The 21,637-nt window shown below is 40.4% G+C and overlaps 1 protein-coding gene across 4 annotated transcripts in view; it reads right to left on the reverse strand.

Moving 5' to 3' along the window:
* LOC145350728 (E3 ubiquitin-protein ligase pellino homolog 1) overlaps positions 1 to 21,637 on the reverse strand; it is a 42,224-nt gene that overhangs the window by 15,323 nt on the left and 5,264 nt on the right. For 2 of the 4 annotated variants that reach the window (XM_080199966.1, XM_080199965.1), the window contains exon 2: positions 1,102 to 1,268. In XM_080199966.1, coding sequence (XP_080056092.1) covers positions 1,102 to 1,178 — 77 coding nt within the window. In that variant the 5' untranslated portion in view covers positions 1,179 to 1,268. Of the gene's footprint in view, positions 1 to 1,101; positions 1,269 to 3,073; positions 3,188 to 12,224; positions 12,304 to 21,637 lie in introns of those variants that run through there. The other 2 variants (XM_080199968.1, XM_080199967.1) reach the window with 2 other exon arrangements.

Here is a 21,637-nt window from a genome sequence, read left to right on the forward strand (position 1 = left end):
GATGGACGGTTGCAAAGAATTACCATCTTTTCATCCTATTGGTCTCACCACTGCAACCAGATTTCTCCCCAGGAATATGGGTGATGTCAATAATAGGGACAAGCATCTGCTTTGGCCTTTTAAATTTATCTGTAATTCATGTGGAAGTCTCTTTCATAGCAACTTCCTGTGCTGTTGACTACACTAACTTCATTGCAGTGTTAATTTAACCTACTTGTGACACTAATAAATAAACTTTTTCAAAATAAACCTCCATTTCAAAAAGGAAAGCTCTTAAGTGTCTTCATTGTGATAAATTCAATGACTATTTTTTGGGAATATTCATAAACTAGTTCAGCAGATTTTTAAAAAATATATGCCATTTCTCTTTAGATTTAGTAACCAGGAAACATGCAGAATCAGAAGACAATTTATCACAGGCTAAGAGATTCTGAGTGGACACATCAATCAAGAGTATTTCTAAAACGGGAAACCTTTCCAGCTTCAAATTACAATTTCAAAAGGAAAGCAGTAATAGGAAACACAATAAATCTGGAAATATGCTGAACTTCTCCAAAACCAAAAAGAGAATGCATCATCTCATCTATTAACAACCTGCATTATTAACGTAGAAAAATACTCCATGCTTTACAAAGATGTCATTCTAAAAAGGGGTTTGGGCCAAAGAAAGATATAGTAACTCGGGTGATGAAAAGCTTCTCAAAAGGGGTGAAATTTAAGTAAGATCTTAAAGGAGAGATTGGACAGTAGTCCTAATTTACAAACGAGAAATTGTTTAAATGCACAACAAAAGATAGTTCTGTGACAGAAATGCTAACAATCAGTAATTAGCAGGGAGGTATTAGGGAGCAGGGAGGTATCAGGTAGTGGAAGCAGATACGAAAGAGACTTTTAAGGGATGTCTTGACAAATACATGAATAGGATGGAAATAGAGGGATATGGTCCCCAGAAGGGTAGGGGGTTTTAGTTCAGCCGGGCAGCATGGTCGGTGCAGGCTTGGAGGGCCAGCCTGTTCCTGTGCTGTAATTTTCTTTCTTCTTTGTTCTTAATTCCCTTTTATTCCCCACTCTCCCCCACTTTAAACATGTACAAACACTTACCCTAACACAATGATTTCTCCATACTTAATGGGTGCTTTGGTGGATGAAGAAAGATTTTCTTGGTCAGGAGAAAACATGAGATGGGCGAGGTGGTACAGCACACTTAGTACTTTTCTTCAGAATCTGCAATCTTTACACAGTTTTTTCATTATTTGTTTTCAAAGTTCCTGCAGACAAATACAACACAGTTCACTATAATTCAGACCACAAGATTATAATTACTTTTGCATTGTGTAACAGGAAATTCTAATAAATAAGAGTTTTGAAGATTCACACAGACATTGGCACATATTGAGTTTCATGTAACAATGATAAGAAGTCACTAGTACAGGCAGATTAATACTTGGCAAATTCATTAGGGAATCAATTGGAGGAAACTTTGTAGCAGTGGAGAAGGCCTCCCCAATGGAATTATAGATGTCTTTCACAACAGCAAACACAAAATGTGAAACATTCAACTTCTACACTTTTGCCAACCTCATTTTGTGGATTACAAAGTACGTAGAATCCCATTTTTAGTTATATAGTCAATTTAATGGTAAGGAGCGGGATTCGTTGTTACTTCAAATCACTTTTGTGGTACAATTATTATATCCAAATGATTAAGCATAGAAAATCATAGAAACCCTACAGTGCAGAAAGAGGCCACTTGGCCCATCTAGTCTACACTGACCACAACCCCACCTAGGCCTTACCCCCATATCACTACATATTTACCCGCTAATCTTTCTAACATATGCATCTCAGGACTGTAAGGGGCAATTTTAGCATGGCCAATCAACCTAACCTGCACATTTTTGGACTGTGGAAGGAAACTGGAGCACCTGGAGGAAACCCATGCAGACACAAGGAGAATGTGCAACTCCACAAGATATGGCCTAAGCTGGGAATCGAACTCAGGTCCCTGGAGCTGTGAAGCAGCGGTGCTAACCACTGTGCTACTGTGTCACACAAACAGCCTGTAAACTATTTCATATTGCATGTTAAGCAGCCTAAAACTTCATCTTGCCTCCAAAGACTTCGCCCATTAATTACTATTTTCCTGAACTGTGGAAAATAGGGAAACTTCCTTTACAGAAACAATAACAAAATGTGCATACCAAATACAGCTGTCTTATGGTATATAGTTATAAATAATAAGTGTAACCTCGAGGCAGAAGCACTCCATTTTTACAAATGCATTACAGTACAATTTAATTTGACTGTCATAAAAAGCCGACATATTTATGGAAACCTCTCGGAGTGAAGTTGTGTTTATGGACTCAGCATATTTCCGGTTCAGAGTAGAAAAAAAAATCCTAATATGTAGGAGAAAGTTAAAGGACTGCAACTGTGCTCTCAGGTCAACTATGCAATTGGAAAGACCTTTAAAAATATTCAAAACTAACATTCTGTTTCATTGTTAGAAATTTTATTTTAAAAGTACATCATTTCCTCCTTCTGCTCTCATTGTATTTTTAATTACAGTTTTAAAACCACTCCAAAAGATAGCGCCTGTAGAAATTTCAATCACTTTATTTTCATTAGAACCTTTTCTTACTAATCCACAATTTGGCACCAGTTAAATTTATAACACATGTATGCAGTCTAGGAACTGTGGAAATAGTTTTCATATTTCCACATTAGCAGTGCCATAAGTTTTCAGCTTCAGAGACTGAACTATTTTTCTTCTAGTCCCAGGGGATCATCAATTACCATGAGGGCCTGGGAGCTTTAACAGACAACACTCTCATTGCCCCAAATCCAATTTACAACAAGTCAGAGTTAACATGGAGTTTCAGCTTCCAGTCTAGAAATAATACATTGACATTTATTAAGTGCTGCTGTACAGAAAACAACGCCACACTTAGCGCAGTACAAGGCTTTAACGCAACAGCAAATGTGCCACTAGACACATTGGCACCAGATTTAACACACAAAGACAGCAATATGATTACACAATATACAATTATGATACTTTTAATTTAGTCACCTCAAACTGCTTCCATTAATCACCAGTTGCTGTAATCTATCCCAGCACAACTGAAAGTGAGTTCTTCATACCCATATTTGGAACTACAATCTAATATATAGTGCTGGGTATTTTTTTCCAGTTTGAGTGTTTCACCACAATTCAAAAGCCAGTAAAATCCAGACCACAATTTGGCATTTGGCCCTACCCCAGCTCTTAGAGTCCACTTCGTTCCAGTAACTATTTACATTTTCTCAATACCCTATCAATTATTTTCCAAACATCTATCCACTTTGCCTTTAAAAGAGATCATGAATCCTGCTTCCACCAATATGACTGATTGAACATTGCAGGTCATCACTACCTGTGTAAAAAGATTCTAACCTTTCGTGTTGGCCTTTTGTTGGTCTGCTCCCAAATGTCACCGTGACTCAGTAATTTGAATGTTGTCTCCGCACAAGCCAGGCTTGAGAGTTTGAGGACATATAATCTACATTTCCACTTCAGTGTAGCACTTAACTGTCACATTGTTAGAGGCAGCATCTTACAGTTGAAGCATTAAACCAAGGTTCTATTTGTCTGCTCAAATGGTGTTAGAAGCACCCAAGCCATGAAGATGTTTACTGACCAATATTTTTTTCTCCACCATCGCCAAATTCACATATCTCACGTTCCTTCTAGGACCTTGATAAATGCATTTCGTTTTCGTGCATGCCTACATAACAAGGAACACACTCAAATGTTCTTCAATGTCTTGAGAACAAAAGGGAAACTAAGTTCTTTTTGCTGATTTACTAATTCAGCAACCACTTTGAGAATGCCATTTCACTTAATTTCTCCTCATCTTAACTCAAGGCCCGGCTCCTTTTTTTGTACCCAGAGATTAGTGATTAATCCCCCAAACTCTGAAAACCAAGGCAAAATATTGGGGGATTGAATATAAAAGTAGGGAGGTCTTGCTGCAGCTGTATAGGGCATTGGTGAGGCCGCAGCTGGAGTACTGTGTGCAGTTTTGGTTGCCGCACTTACGCAAGGATATTTTGGCCTTGGAGGGAGTGCAGAGGAGGTTTACTAGGCTGATACCAGAGTTGAGGGGGTTGAGCTATGAGGAGAGGCTGAATAAACTAGGCTTGTACTCGTTAGAGTTTAGAAGAATGAGGGGAGATCTCATTGAGACATATAAGATGATGAATGGGATGGATAGGATAGAGGTGGAGAGACTCTTCCCGCTCAGAAAGGACAGTAGGACTAGGGGGCACAGCCTCAAGATAAAGGGGGGACGGTTTAGAACAGAGTTGAGGAGGAACTTCTTCACTCAAAGGGTGGTGAATCTCTGGAATTCTCTGCCCGTTGAAGTGGTGGAGGCTGCCTCGCTAAATATTTTTAAGACGCGGGTTGATGGGTTTTTGATAAGCGAGGGGATTAAGGGTTAAGGGGAGACGGCGGGAATGTGGAACTGAGCCACGACAGATCAGCCATGATCTTATTGAATGGTGGGGCAGGCTCGAAGGGCTAGATGGCCTACTCCTGCTCCTATTTCTTATGTTCTTATGTTTTCCATTGCCCTAGCCTGAAACTATTCTCTTACTCATATTTCTTTACCATTTTCTTGCCAGTTTTCTTCAATATGCCTTTTGCAATATAATTTTATTTACTTCTCTTCATTCCATAATGGTGTTTATCATTAGATCTAGATTTGTCAAGTGCCTCCTGGAAATTTTAGTTTTTTTACTCATCTAACGATTGACAACTTTGGCAGAATTATCTTAATAGTGGGGACTGTCTAGTCTGTACACAAAGAACTCCCATTAAAAAGTCTCCAATTGTTAGTGTACAATCTTATCTAGCAAATTTAATTTTTAATTTATCATAGCTAGCTGCTATTTTATCTCATCACAACTTGAGACTGTTGCATTTCCCCACCTGCTAATGTTATGAGGACAACTTTTTTACTGACTGCAATATCATTACTTATTTTACTCAGGTATTCAGTAGTTGAAAACGTTATTTATAAATTCCAATAGGATATTAAGACGCAAGAACAAAGAACAATACAGCACAGGAACAGGCCCTTTGGCCCACCAAGTCTAATCTAATATTTTCTTGCCTCTATGTGGTCCATATCTCTCTATTCTCTGCCTATTTGTGTATCTATCTAAATGCCTCTTGAATGTTGTTATAAAATCTGCTCCCACCACCTCCTACAGCAGCGTTTTCCAGATGTTCACCACCATGTGTGAAATTCTTGCCCCTTACATCTCTTTTAAACTTTCCCTCTCACTTTCAACCTATGCCCCTGAATAATTGACCCTTCAACTCTGGGAAAAAGACTGACTATCTGCTCTATCCAAGCCTGTCATAATCTTGTAAATCTCTATCAAGACCCCCTCATCCTCAGAGATCCCTCAGAGGAACAATGTTAGCTACTCTCCGATCCTCTGGTCCCTCGCCCATAGTTAAGAGGATACAAAGATTTTGGCCAAGCTTCAGCAATTTCTTCCCTCGCCTTTCTCAGTATTCTGGGATAGATCCTCTCCGGCCCTGGCGGCCTGTCCACATTAATGTTTTTCAAAACTTTCAATACCCCTTCCTTTTTTATATCAATATGTCCCCTGCGCTGCCTTCCTACTCTTCCTCTGTCTACTGGTCACCCATTCCCCATCCACGCATCCTTCTCCTTTGTGAATACTGATGCATAGTACTCACTAAGGTGCTCACCCACTTCATCTGGCTTCACAAACAAATTCTCTCCACTGTCACTGAGTGGACCCACCCTTTCCTTGGCTACCCTCTTCCTCCTTATTTATGCACAAAAAGCCTTGGGATTCTCCTTAACCTGCCTGCCAAGGACATTTCATGGCTCCTTTTTGCCCTCCTAAGTCCCTGCATAAGCTCTTTCTTGCTATCTTTACATTCCTCAAGAGCTTTATCAGTTTTCAATTTCCTGATATTTATGTGTGCTTCCTCCTCCTTTTTCACAAAGCTCACAATCTCTCGTCATCCAGGGTTTCCGAATTTTGCCACCTTCATCCTTCATTTTTACAGGATCTTCCTTGTCCTGAATTGTTAACAATTGAGGTTTAAAAGACTTCCACATATTGGATGTGGATATACCCTCAAACAGCCACTCCAGTCAACATTCCCTAGCTCCTGCCTAATACTGTTGTAGTTAGCCTTCCCCCAGTTTAGTTTTTTCACTCTGGGAATACTTCTATCCTTTTCTACAAATATCATGAAACTTACAGACTTGAGATCACTGTATAGCTGTGACTTCTCCCTAATGAGTAAAGCAACACCCTATTTTGTCACTTCTCCGTCTCACCTGAAATATCTAAATCCTGGGATGCTGAGCTGCCAGTCCTGCCCTTCTTTCATCCAAGTCTCCATAATTGCCACAACATCATAGTTCCATGTTGTAACCCAAGCTTTAATCGAAGCAGAACCAGCTATGGTGCCATGAATTTGGCTGCTGCCACCTTCCCCTGGTGAGCCATCTCCCCTATAGTATCCAAAAAGGTGTATCTATTTTGGAGGAAATGACCGCAGAAGACCCTTGCATTGCCTTCCTACTCTTCCTCTATCTGGTGCTCACCCGTTCCTTCACCGTGGCTGCTTCAAAATCCTGGAACTCCCTCCTTAACAGCACTGTGGGTGTACCTACACCTCAGGGACTGCAGTGCTTCAAGAAGGCAGCTCACCACCATCTTCCCATGAGCAATTAAGGATGGGCAATAAATGCTGGCCTAGCCAGCAACACCCACATCCCATAAACTAAATTTTATTTAATGCATTTTGCAGACAAAGTTGAAAATTCACTGATCCTGGCAATGGGTGTCAAAATGTAGTTTTCTCATTAGATTTCCCATCAGTTTTGTGTCAAGTACACCAAGTTTAAGAGAATTCAGAGTAGAAACATTATCTTTTTTTCCAACCCAGATGGCAAATTAAAAAGCTTATAATTGGCTAATTGTTCCTCATCTGATTTTCTCCAAGGTATCAAGGTGGTCAGGAAGGCGAATGGGATGCTGGCCTTCATAGCGAGGGGGATTGAATATAAAAGTAGGGAGGTCTTGCTGCAGCTGTATAGGGCATTGGTGAGGCCGCAGCTGGAGTACTGTGTGCAGTTTTGGGCGCCGCACCCGCGCAAGGATATTTTGGCCCTGGAGGGAGTGCAGAGGAGGTTTACTAGGCTGATACCGGAGTTGAGGGGATTGAGCTATGAGGAGAGGCTGAATAAACTAGGCTTGTACTCGTTAGAGTTTAGAAGAATGAGGGGAGATCTCATTGAGACGTATAAGATGATGAATGGGATGGATAGGATAGAGGTGGAGAGACTCTTCCCGCTCAAAAAAGACAGTAGGACTAGGGGGCACAGCCTCAAGATAAAGGGGAGGCGGTTTAGAACGGAGTTGAGGAGGAACTTCTTCACTCAAAGGGTGGTGAATCTCTGGAATTCTCTGCCTGTTGAAGTGGTGGAGGCTGCCTCGCTAAATATTTTTAAGAAGCGGGTTGATGGGTTCTTGATAAGAGAGGGGATTAAGGGTTATGGGGAGAAGGCGGGAAAGTGGAACTGAGCCACGACAGATCAGCCATGATCTTATTGAATGGCGGGGCAGGCTCGAAGGGCTAGATGGCCTACTCCTGCTCCTATTTCTTATGTTCTTATGTTCTTATCTTCACCATAATTACCAGCAGATAAATATAGAAAGAGCCCATGAACTTCTGGATCAGCGAGTCTAGTTCTGAAGACTCCAGCCAAGGATACATTCAAAGTCAAATTGAATGAGTCAGAAGTGGACATAAGAAACCACAAAGAGGAAAGAAAAATTGAAGTTTTCCAAAGTTTAATTGTTCCAAGAGCTCCAACACTCCTTGTTAAATATCAACAGTCACAGTTTAAGATGAAGCCTCAAATTAGACACCACAGCAAGCGAGTCTACATAAAGTCTGTATGGCTGAATGAAATTTGAATGTTCACTTTGTGACTTAAATACTTCAAACTAAAATACATCAATCACTTCTTTTTGAATTACCAGATATTCAAATGGCAGCTGTAAAAGGAGAATTTCTTCTAATTGTCAAACACATTTTAAATTTAAACACAGCACACCATACAACAGAGTATTAGAAATGTACACTTAGCAGGCACATAAAATGCAATTTGCCCCTTGTTAAAACGGCTGGGAAGAGAAGAATGGTCCATTATCAAGCACTAAGCTAAAAACAATACTTCACTCAAATTTAGATGCAACTATGTACTTAATAAATACAGACATCAGCTGTGTATTCCTGCTGGTGATAGTGACCTCTATGGCCTGCAATAAACAATATGTCTTTTATTTAAAAGGCCATAAAAGAGCAACAACTGAGTGGAATTAATAAGAATGACCAAGTGTAATTATAAAGCAGAAATTCAATCAACCCATGCACATGGCTTCAAATAGAGAATACAGCAAGCAGTTCATAACCAAAGCAATGTAGACTGTACAATCTGCACATAGATGCAGAGTATGCATCAGGGGCTGGGGCTAGGTGGAGGACAGCTTTGAATCTGGGAAAACAATATAGAAAACATATGTAACTAAAGTAAATCCAAATTACAGCAGAATTGCTTCCAAATCAACTTACAGCAAGCAGAAAAAAGATAAACAGAAATTAAAGGGTTGAATGGGGAGAGGATAAAGAATAAATCAAATCCAGTTGATATACTTAAAAAAAGCAAAAGAGAACCGACGACCCAAAATCCAATGCTTTATAAAGAAGGATCGTAAGTAAAATGGAGTCTCTGGCACACATCTGGCTGACTTGAGATCAGAGTGTACGGGGAGGTAGAATAATAAGAGGAGGGAGAAGTCAAATGGTTAACAAATAGCCAAATATGCTTTGTACACCAAAAGCAGGATCCACAAGGAAGATAGATACATAACCAGTAAGTTTGTGATCTTGGGGACAGCTGGTTTAAATCATACTGCATACATGTTTGGTGCGAATGGGTTACAATGGTCTGCAATTATGTGCCCAGATGCTAAATTGGCAGTGCAGGTTCATTGAAGCATAAGCCAGCAGCCATTAAATGAATACAGGGCATGAATTATGTGGCGACACCTTCTTTAAAATTCTAAGCAGAAAGGTGTGTTTGCCCAACTACCTGTCAAAAAGGAAAAGCAAAATGATTATTTATTCTCAATGTCTGAGCAACACTACAAACAGTAAGAACGTTGAATTTATTTGTGGGCATGAAAATATGGAGCAAATGAGTACCTGCCACTTTATTATTGGAAAGGTGCTCAAATTTAAATAGGTCTGTGCTTCTAAAACATTGCATTATTAAAAAGCTCAGAAGTCTTATCATTGTAAATTGATGTTTAGCTTCATTTATTTTAAGTGTATTGATAGGTAAAGGCAGCAATGGCTGGTTATTTAAAACAACAGCAGATAACCATCAACAGATTCACAGTCAAAAGAAAAAGCATTTAATTTATAATTGAAGAACTTAAAAGTATTTCACACAGGAATACACATGCTCAGTATCTCTCAATTATGAAACAGGATGCACATTTTGGAATGGACAACCTTCATTGTATTCACTATGTGAATAAGCTGACACTAGGTGCAAAATCCAAAAAGAAAAGATTCAAAGAACATCCACATTTTGCTTTGTGTGGAGATTATGAATCAATTTCTTAGTCTGTTAATCCTTATATACAAAAGTCAAGCATTAAACCACTCGCAAATCAAAGAGAAGTGAGTTTTAATTGCTCAGATTCAGCTCTTGTAATGGGATGTAAAACATGGATTGATCCATATTCCGTCGCCAGAAATGGAAGTTTGTAAAGATGCGTGTAACTCTAGAATCCAGAAGATTAAACAGTTAAATTTCAGTCCATGGTGAATTAATTATTCTTAACCCAAGCTGCAGCAGGAACACCATGACTGAACTGAAGTTCCTTTGATACTGGGGAGGGAGAAGTGAGGACATGGAAAGAAAGAGAGAAAATACGTAGGGTGACAGGTAGTATTGATGAGGAAGCAGGGTGGTGCCGAAGGATTTGGACAGGTTAGGAGAGTGGGCAAAGAAGGGGCAGATGGAATACAATGTGGAAAAGTGCGAGGTTACGCACTTTGGAAGGAGGAATGGAGGTATAGACTATTTTCTAAATGGGAAAATGCTTAGGAAATCAGAAACATAAAGGGAGTTGGAAGTCATTGTTCAAGATTCTCTTCAAGTTAACTTGCAGGTTCAGTCAGCAGTTAGGAAGGCAAATGCAATGTTAGTATTCATGAGAGGGCTGGAATACAAGAGCAGGGATGTACTTCTGAGGCTGTATAAGGTTCTGGTCAGACCCCATTTTCAAGTATTGAGAGCAGTTTTGGGCCCCATATCTAAGGAAGGATGTGCCGGCCTTGGAAAGGGTCCAGAGGAGATTCACAAGAATGATCCTTGGAATGAAAAGCTTGTCATATGAGGAACAGTTGACGAGTCTGAGTCTGTACTCATTGAAGTTTAGAAGGATGGGGGGGGGGGAGGGATCTTATTGAAACTTACAGGATACCGCGAGGCCTGGGTAGAGTGGACGTGGACAGGATGTTTCCACTAGTAGGAAAAACTAGAACCAGAGGGCACAACCTCAGGCTAAAGGATGATCCTTTAAAACAGATAAGAATAATTTCTTCAGCCAGAGAGTGGTGAATCTGTGGAGCTCTCTTTGCCGCAGAAGATTGTGGAGGCCAGGTCATTGACTGTCTTTAAGAGAGAGATAGATAGGTTCTTGATTAATAAGGGGATCGGGGTTATGGGGAAAAGGCAGAAGAATGGGGATGAGAAAAACATCAGCCATGATTGAATGGCAGAGCAGACTCAATGAGCCAAGTGGCCTCATTCTGCTCCTATGTTTTGTAGTCTTAAAACAATAAACAACTCCTGCTGCCAATCTGCTGAAGACACATGAACATCGCCAACACATAATGCCTGCGTTGACATGAAGACTGGCCATTAGATGTGATACTAGAAGGGAAATGTCAAACAGTTGTTCAGTCACCAAGTCAACAGCTGAAACAGGAGGGAGTGGGAAAGGAAAAATATTAAATGTGTTTCTTCATTCATGAAGAGGCATAGGAAGTGCTTGAACCTCATGCTGTCATTTCTGCATTGTAGATTTAATACAGTAAGAAGTCTCACAACACCAGGTTCGAGTCCAACCAGTTTATTTAATAGTAATCCCACAAGCTTTCGGAAATGGTGTCCCTTCGTCAGGTGTGTGGAAGGTTCATTGTAGATTTAATGGCAGCATTCAGTCTACACACAATGCATATTTCTAACTCTGCTTTCAATATCCAGCCCAGAATGCACATTAAAACAAAAGCTGGATGATTTATTTAGAGCTTCTTCCTCCCAGGAATGGTCACTAAATTCACAGCAACTTCACCACTGCCTAATGTTAATACAGTCAATCTCACTCAGAAAAATTTCTGTGATGAACTGCACATTTACAGAATGATCCTTTCAGAAACAAAGAACCTTCATATGGATAACAAAGGACAAAAATATTTCTGAAATTATCTCCCCTTGTTAAGGGCTCTGTTATGAACAGCAATGGTGAGAAACAACATGTTTGTCAGTCAGCACCTATGTTGGGCTATATAACACAAAACTGACACCAAACCAGTACATTAGGTGGTACACATAAAATAGCATTCCAGACCCAAAGCCAAAAACTCCATCATTGTAGATTTACTGTCCAAACTTATTTAGAAATATAAGAGTTACACATATACAGCTGAAAGGTTACAATGCTGAAACCACCTACACAACTGAAACTCTAACAACTAGGAAACAATCATAACCAAACAAAAACTCAATGTGAATTTTGACAATAACGCAAAGAAAAAAGATCATATTTCCAAATTGCTCTGTTATCAAAAGGACAATCATTTACAATTTCACACCAGGACAGAGTAAATCACTTACCATGCTACATCAATCACTTTTACATTAATTTAAACTGATTTGAGATTCAGTTAATGCAGAAGGAAAAACATAACAGCTGAACACAAAAGGCAGGAGATACGTGATCAACTTCAAGAGGCAATTGCTCACCACTGCAAGTTGGGCTGGGAACTTTGAAATCATTGAAAAGAAAATCTTAAATGTCAGGAAAGAGGTCACACTTACCAACATTAAAGTTCAGTGCACACACACATATACCATGTGCACAACTCCCTTGTTGCTGGGTAGAATGCAATGTGATTCAAGGCTGCCAAATTGTCCATCATTTTCTACGTGTACTGGTTGGAAATTGGCATCTTTAGTATAACACATTTGACGTTTGTTAAGCACCATTGGTAAATATTCAATTTTAATAATGGAACTTCACAATGCGTCACCTGTTTATTATCTATAAATTAGAAACAACGCTGGTCAGACCTAACATACGTTCTTGAAGAGATAAAATATATGCTGTTAAAGTCTGTCATTTCGTATTTCTGCTTCAGGCAACACGCTGTTGCTTAAACACTTAGGGCCATAGCGACAACCATAATCAAAGCAGCAAAACTAATGGAAATCCTAATGAAAAAACAAGACAACAATCAGCACTGCATTTGGTGCTAATGGCTCACAGGCTGGAAAAAGGGAAGAGGAGATAAACAGTTGGAAACAAAGCTCATTAGTACTCCTCATTTTAGGAAAGGTTTGGCAGATGCAGAAGTTGACCTGTGTGTCTGGTATACATACGTTCCTGGTATATATACACATACGTTCCTCGTATATACACACACACATATTTTGGTGCAATTGTCTGTTTTGTTTGTTGCAAAGCCTTCTCATGGACAGGCTGTACCTAAATTGATTTTTATTAGGCAATTTTATTATTTGTATTCACTCAGGTTCTATCAATATGCACAGTACTTATTAATTTTAAAATCCCAGAAAGCAGAATCAACTATGTTTGATTATTAAATCTGCCAGCATATTATTCAAACTGATGCCCCAGTTTTAGAACAGGCAATGAGACTTTGAAATTAACACTGTGTTTATTAATTAAAACAGAAACCTGTATTAGTCTCATTCAAATTTAACTTCATGCTTAGGATACACCAGAATCATTCCCATATACTTCCCGTACCTGCGTGGGTTTCCCCCGGGTGCTCCTGTTTCCTCCCACGGTCCGAAAGACGTGCTGGTTAGGTACACTGGCCACGTTAAATTCTCCCTCAGTGTACCCGAACAGGTGCCTGAGTGTGGCAACTCGGGATTTTCACAGTAACTTCATTGCCGTGTTAATGTAAGCCGACTTATAACAACCATAAATAAAATAAATTTTAAAAAAATACGCCAAAAAGATAAATCTAGAGGACAATGAAAATGAGAGGAAAAAACAACATCTATAAATAAAAGCATAAAATACGGTGCCTTATCTCTTTGACCAACATTTTCTCATGTCTTCTTTTCGCTCCCATAAAGGCCCTTTTCTTACAATAAACAGGAACGGTAAGTCAAATGTGTGCATGCATATTATCTATTTCCTGCAGATGCCAATGAATTCTAAACAGGGTCAGAAACCCCAGCTAATGTTCTTTTCTCCTTATTGGAGTTAGTAAGACCCACTGCAATACATCTCTTGTCCCATGAAAGGAAATCACTCACACAGGAAATTTAATTTGGGCCTCCCAAGATTAAAGCTCAACTACTGGTGTATTCTAAGCCTGAAATCAGACAACTCACTGGAGAATCCATCAGCTTGTCCATTTTTGATCCAGATCTAAATATAGATCCAGGATAGATCTACTTTTCTCACACTGCTTGCCAAAATATTGATGTAGTTTTGAAGCAAATTTGTTCATTTCCATTTTTGTTCTATGTTCCCACTTCCTGTAAAGTGCAGAACAAAATCCCGCTTGTAGTTTTAGGGCTCAAAATAGTTAGTGTTTAGGAGGTTCCAACCAGTCAATAAGCAGAAGTCCAACCTGCTGTGAAGTAAATGTTATGATGAAAGCTCCAAATTTCACCTTGCCAGTAGCAAATGGGTGTGGAGAACAAGCCTGGGACAGCTGTGAAGACAGCAGGACATGTTAACAAAGCAGTTAATAAAGCATACAAATCCCAGGCTTTAGGAATAGATGTAGAGAACAAAAGCCAGGAAGTCATGCTAAACATACAAAAAATGCTATTTCAGTTGCAGCTGGAGTGTTCTGTCCAATTGTCAGCCTTGTATTTTAGGAATAAGTGAAGATTTTGGACAGAGTTCAGAAAAGATTTACTAGAATGGTTCCAGAAATAAGGGATTACAGACAGGAGGAACAACAGTTGCTCTCTTTAGAGAAGGAAAGACTGGGAAGATACTTAACCATGGTGTTTGAGCGGTTTGTATGGAGCTGATATAGAGGGCTGTTTCAAATAGCTGAAAGGTTGGTGAACATCATGTATTGATTTGGGATGGTTGGTTTGAGAACCAGAGACGACAAAATAATCATTTTTTTTCAAGCACAAAATGTCGTTGGGACTTGGCGTGCACTGTTTGACATGGTGGTGGATGAAGATTCAGCAATACTGTTCGGGAGGGATTTGGATTAGTGCTCAGGGAAAAGGATATGGGGAAATGAGGGAGCTGGCACATATTCAGATGGGCTGAAAGGCTGTCTGTGCTTTATATCATGGCACGGTGGCATAGTGATTAGCACTGCTGCCTTACAATGCCAGGGACCCAGGTTCGATTCCTGTCGTGTGGAGTCTGCACATTCTCCCCCTGTCTGTGTGGGTTTCCTCCAGGTGCTCCAATTTCCTCCCACAGTCCAAAGATGTGTGGGTTAGGTGGATTGGCCATGCTAAATTACCCTTTAGTGTCAGGGGGACTAGGTAGGGGAAATGCATGGGGTTAAGGGGTAGGGCCTGGGTGGGATTGTGGTTGGTGCAGACTTGATGTGCCAAATGGCCTCCTTCTGCACTGTTCTATGATTCTATAAAGATATTGTAATATAGAATGAGAGGGTTGAGGAGACAGGAGAGAGGAAGTTACTATACAATAATATCTGCTGAAAAGCAAAAGTATAGACACCAAAGAGGACAGAATAAAAACCAGTTCAATGTCTTCCTTGGTGGGCTAGAACACAAACAACCTCCACTCTCTGGGCTCACAGGAAGCAAAGACCACCCGAGCAAGACATGTTTTAATCCATGTCACATGCAGCTTCACAATGAATGCTAACATTTGGGTTGAATACATTCCATGAAAGATTATAACTGCACAATGATGATTAGACTAACATTATCCATGGGGATTCTTCACTTTGTGGAAGCTCTAAAACTGAACTTCAGCAATCTTCCTACATGCACTCCAACTGGGACAAAAGGATAGCTTTCAGATGCAGAATTCTGGCAGATTCACCACCAGAAACCCTGCAAACCACTCCCCCCCGCCCAGCCCACCCCTGAATATATATTAGGTGGGGTCTCAATTAGCTTTGTTTGGGAGAAAAAACATTTAACATAATTATAGGACTTTTTATTTAAATTTTCAAAATGAACCTCACAGCTAATTGAACATTTGTGGAAATAATTCAGATTAGTTAAGTAAACATTCCTTCAGCAAACCAGAATATAAAGTAATGCCCATTAAAACACTTGTTCAGAGAAACTGAAAATCTTTCCTGATTAACCAACTGGTGAGCAGTATCAACTGTAGAATTGTTATATTACTTCTGGCCTAATAGAACAACTTCTGTAAAAATGTTGTGGTGTAGAGCTCCCTTGTTGAATTTCAAGTAACACCCTGCTCCATATTCCAGTATTATATCTGCCAGTGATACGCTATTATCAAAAAAAGCTCCCAGACTTCCGACACGGTGCCCCAGCAAGCCTGCTTCCAATAAGTGTATTTTATATATGTAGAAGAGTCTTGACTACCTGGGATGACTGCAAGCTGGTAGCTCCAAACTGCTGGATTACGATATAACATGTTTCAGTTTGCAAACTACGTATTCTGTACAATTCACAATTAAGCACTTCACACTTAAGCACGTATTTATTCAAATAATTTAAAAGCAGAAAGGAGTAAAATAGTTTTGGTATTATATAGACATTGCATCTTCAAATATTTAAAAAACAAATTCAAAACACGAGAATAGTGAGGCTGAACACTGACTGACAGTGAAGAAAAGTTAATTACTTCTGGACAAGATGTCAACTGTGAGTCTCTGCCTGAAGTTCAAAGTGCTTTTTGGGAAAAATGTCAGCCACCTGAAACATTAATTTCTGTTTATAAAATCAACATAATTGGGTCTCACTGCCATGAAAAAAGGGTCATGATGTGGAAATGCCAGCGTTGGACTGGGGTAAACACGGTAAGAAGTCTCACAACATCAGGTTAAAGTCCAACAGGAATGGCCACTCACCTGACAAAGGGGCAGAGCCCCGAAAGCTAGTATCGGTTGCTACCAAATAAACCTGTTGGTGTTTTGAGACTTCTTACCATGAAAAGGGGTGTCAGCTTTTTCAAAAGCTCTGATCTTGAGTACAAAATCATGGTTTGAAAATTTGCACAATTTCATGTATTTGCATTTGAGGAAATCTGCATCCCCAACTTTATACCGGTCAAAAAAGGCATATAATGGACAAAAATCACTCCAATTCCAACTTACACAACGTCAACCTATTGTTTCATTTCAAGAATCGTAGAGTTTTTATTGTGCAGCTAGAAACAGAATATCCAGTAGAGTCTACACCATCAAGTTCAACTGAGTTTATGATCAGTTAAGCATGTGAATTACTCAATTATGTAGACTTCAGCAATCATTTAATCTAGAAATAACAATTTACAGTTGTAACTTGAAAGAGAATTCAAAAATCATCTGGAATAGACTCCCATTAGGTTATTTGTTCCATAACTTCTGCTCCATTTAAAATGGTACAAAATAAATCATCTGCATGGTGATTAAACATGCTCCAGCATCTTCAATCATCATTTCAAGGCACAAATGGAAGCAAAAGCAACATTACTCCCAGATCTGGACAATTTGATGGCTATTAACATTTTAAAGTTTGTCCATATTTGGAATTATAACTGATTATTAGAAACAATAAAAAGAGCAACACATATACCATATGAATTACACTATCTAAAAGAACACCAACAGATAGTCTCAGAATTATTCCATTCTTTGACTGGGCATATTAAAATTCAATGTACCAATACTAACAAGAATTTTTTTTTGCAGGATTGCAACCTCTTAAATGAGAAAGTAAATATATCTTCAATTATAAAATGGAGCAGTGAAAACTTGGTGTGTGGTTACATTGGACAATACCCAGGAGGCTACAAAGGCAGACAACATCATTGTCTAAGTATCTGGATACAGAGATTGCAAGAACAAGGAGTAAGATTGAATGGAGGATGTTAAGAGACTTCAAAGTGATTTAAACAAGTTGAGTGAGTGGGCAGATATATGGCAGATGCAATATAATGTAGATAAATATGAAGTTATCCACTTCAGATGGAGAAACTGAATAGCAGAGTATTTAAATAGTGATAGATTGAAAAATGTTGATGTTCAAAAGTATCAGTCACTGAAAGTAAGCATTTGGTGCAGCAAGCAGTTAGGAAGACAAATGGTATATTGGCCTTCATTGCAAGAGGACTTCGTTAAGGGGAAGTCGTATTTGACGAATTTATTGGATTTCTATGAGTATGTGACTAGTGCGGTAGACAGAGGGGAACCGGTGGATGTGGTGTTTTTAGATTTCCAAAAGGTGTTTGATAAGGTGTCTCATAAAAGGTTGCTACAGAAGGTTAGGGTGCACGGAGTTGGGGGTAAGGTGTTAGCGTGGATAGAGGATTGGCTGTCTAATAGGAAGTAATAGGAGTACTGTGTGCAGTTTTGGTCGCCGCGCTTGTGGAAGGATATATTGGCTTTGGAGGGAGTGCAGAGGAGGTTCACTCGGCTGATACCGGAGATGAGGGGGTTGGCCTATGAAGAGAGACTAAATAGACTGGGTCTGTACTTGTTGGAGTTTAGAAGGATGAGGGGGGATCTTATAGAGACGTATAAGATAATGAAGGGGATGGAGAGGGTAGAGGTAGAAAGATTCTTCCCGCTTAGAAATGATAGCAGGACTAGAGGGCACAGCCTCAAGATAAGGGGGGGGCAGTTTAGAACGGATTTGAGGAGGAACTTCTTCACTCAAAGGGGTGAATCTCTGGAATTCTCTGCCCCTTGAAGTGGTGGAGGCTACCTCGCTGAATATATTTAAGTCAAGGGTAGACAGGTTTTTGATAGACAAGGGAATTAAGGGTTATGGGGAGAGAGCGGGAAAGTGGAATGATCCACTTCAGATCAACCATGATCTTATTGAATGGCGGGGCAGGCTTGAAGGGCTAGATGGCCTACTCCTACTCCTATTTCTTATGTTCTTAGGACTTGAGTACAGGAGCAAAGATGACTTACAGGGTCTTGATGAGATCACACCTGAATTAGTGTGTGCAGTTTCAGTCTCCTTATCCAAGAAAGGATACATTTGCCATAGAGAGGTGCAGCAAAGATTCACCGGACAAATTCCCAGGATGGCAGCATTGTTATGTGAGGAGAGGTTGGGCCAAGTGAGTTGGGGGTTGTTAGTGTAGTGTGAACTATGTTAGGGGAAAAGATAGGTCATAGATTCACTGGGATGTCACCTAGCATTAGGAGTTAGTTATTAATTAGAATTATTCATTAAATTTAGGATTTCTTTCCACTGGAGATGAGAAGGTTGAGTGAGGCATTGAATATTGTGAAGGGTTGTGGTAAAGTAAATAATAACGGCTTCCATTGTGTCAAAGAGTTGTGGACAAGAGGGCAAAAAAATCAAACAAGAAAAATATTTACTTTCATGGAAGGTGGTTGGATTGAAATGTTCTGCCATAAACTGCAATGAAAACAGAATATTAAATTTTGTTAAGGAATTAAATAATTCCTGGAAAAATATGAAAGGTTGAGGACTGAGCAGACAAATGGGACCGGACAAGCTGCCTCAAGTGGGGGGAAGAACATGAAAAATGTGGTGCATAATCACAGTTCCTTCTGCTGTAACATTCCATGATTAATGACTAATGCAAGAAATGCAGTTAGGTCATAACAAAAATCCAGATTATTCACGTCATTCCACATACATCCTGGTAATTAAACCATTAAATTCTACATTCAAACACTTTCCTTTGTATGAAAATTGCTTCTACTCCTCATTTCTGGTGTGCCATTAACTCTCAAATTACCTATTTTTCCACTGGACATGAGAAGTTGAGTGAGGCAGCAGTGCTAACCACTGTGCCACCTCATGAGAGATCTACCAAATATTAAGTTGATCTTTGTATGACTGTAACACTATATTCTGTACCCTCTCCTTTCCCCTTCCCCACTTATTCTATGAATGATTTGCTTTATCTGTACAGCACGCAAAAAATAACATTTTTCACTGTATACCAATACACGTGACAATAAAAAAATCAAAAAATGATATGCATTACACAAACTCATGAATTCATGTTCTGTATGGTGGAGTTTCTGGTGCAGATGGAGGAGGAGAAAGTGGGCTCCCGGACACGCATCCTTTGTTTGAACAGAGGGGAGTACGGTAGGATGAGAGAAGAATTGGCGAATGTTGACTGGGGGAGCGCGTTGGAAAGTAGGTCTGCTGAGGAGCAGTGGAGGATCTTTAAGGAGATCTTTCTTGGTGCTCAGCAGAAATTTATTCCGATGGTTAAAAAGGACTGTAGGAGGAGAGGTAATAAGCCGTGGATAACGAAGGAGGTGAAGGAAAGTGTTAAATTAAAAGCGGAGGCGTTTAGAGTAGCTAAGAGTAGTGGGCGAGAAGAGGATTGGGAGAGGTTTAAACGTCATCAAAGATTGACAAAGAAGTTGATAAAGAAGGGTAGGAGAAACTATGAAGCTGGGCTAGCGCTTAATATAAAAAAGGATAGGAAGAGTTTTTATAAATATATAAAAAGGAAGAGGCTGGCTAGGGTGAACGTTGGACCCTTAGGGGATGAGAGGGGGGACTTAGTGGTAGGGGATGGGGAAATGGCTGAGGTCTTGAATAACTTTTTTGTTTCTGTCTTCATGGAGGAGGACGTGAATAATTTGCTGGGTGTTAGCGATGGAAAGGTGGTAGGACTGGAGGGTCTCAATGACATTATTGTTACTAGAGAGGCGGTGCTCGACAGACTGGAGGGACTGATTGTGGACAAGTCCCCAGGACCGGATGGAATGCATCCGAGGGTTCTGAAAGAAATGGCGGAGGTGATAGTGGATGCCTTGGTGGTTATTTTCCAAACGTCGCTGGATTCCGGGGAAGTGCCGGAAGATTGGAAAACGGCTAATGTTACGCCGCTGTTTAAGAACGGTGGCAGGCAAAAGGCAGGGAATTATAGGCCGGTTAGTTTAATGTCTGTTGTAGGTAAAATGTTAGAATCCGTCATCAAGGAGGAAATAGCGAGGCATCTTGAGGGGAATTGCTTGATAGAGCAGACGCAGCACGGTTTCGTTAAGGGGAAGTCGTGTCTGACAAATTTATTGGAGTTCTATGAGGATGTGTCTAGGGCGGTGGATAGAGGAGAGCCGGTGGATGTGGTCTTTCTTGATTTTCAGAAGGCGTTTGACAAGGTACCTCACAAGAGGTTATTGCAGAAGGTAAGGGGGCATGGAGTTGGGGGTAGGGTGTTAGCGTGGATAGAGGATTGGTTGTCAAATAGGAGGCAGAGAGTGGGGGTTAATGGGTGCTATTCAGATTGGCGGTTGGTGACTAGTGGAGTGCCCCAGGGGTTGGTGCTGGGGCCTCAGCTATTTACCATTTATATAGATGATCTGGAGGAGGGAACCGAGTGTGTGGTGTCGAAATTTGCTGATGACACCAAGATTGGTGGAACGGCAAATTGCGCGGAGGGTGTGGGGAGTCTGCAGAAGGATCTAGATAGGCTGGGCGAATGGGCCAGGAACTGGCAAATGGAATTTAATGTTGGCAAGTGTGAGGTGGTCCGCTTTGGTAGGAATAATGGTAGGAAGGACTATTACTCACGTGGCGAAAAACTGCAGCAGGCGACGGTGCAGAGGGACCTCGGGGTCCTTGTGCATGGTCGCAAAAACCCAGCCTGCAGGTGCAGCAGGTGGTCAGGAAGGCGAATGGGATGCTGGCCTTCATAGCGAGGGGGATTGAATATAAAAGTAGGGAGGTCTTGCTGCAGCTGTATAGGACACTGGTGAGGCTGCAGCTGGAGTACTGTGTGCAGTTTTGGTCGCCGCACTTACGCAAGGATATTTTGGCCTTGGAGGGAGTGCAGAGGAGGTTTACTAGGCTGATACCAGAGTTGAGGGGGTTGAGCTATGAGGAGAGGCTGAATAAACTAGGCTTGTACTCGTTAGAGTTTAGAAGAATGAGGGGAGATCTCATTGAGACATATAAGATGATGAATGGGATGGATAGGATAGAGGTGGAGAGACTCTTCCCGCTCAGAAAGGACAGTAGGACTAGGGGGCACAGCCTCAAGATAAAGGGGGGACGGTTTAGAACAGAGTTGAGGAGGAACTTCTTCACTCAAAGGGTGGTGAATCTCTGGAATTCTC

The sequence above is a fragment of the Carcharhinus amblyrhynchos genome, chromosome 12 (assembly GCF_965287045.1).
Source record: "Carcharhinus amblyrhynchos chromosome 12, sCarAmb.v2.hapA, whole genome shotgun sequence".
NCBI classification, from domain to species: domain Eukaryota; kingdom Metazoa; phylum Chordata; class Chondrichthyes; order Carcharhiniformes; family Carcharhinidae; genus Carcharhinus; species Carcharhinus amblyrhynchos.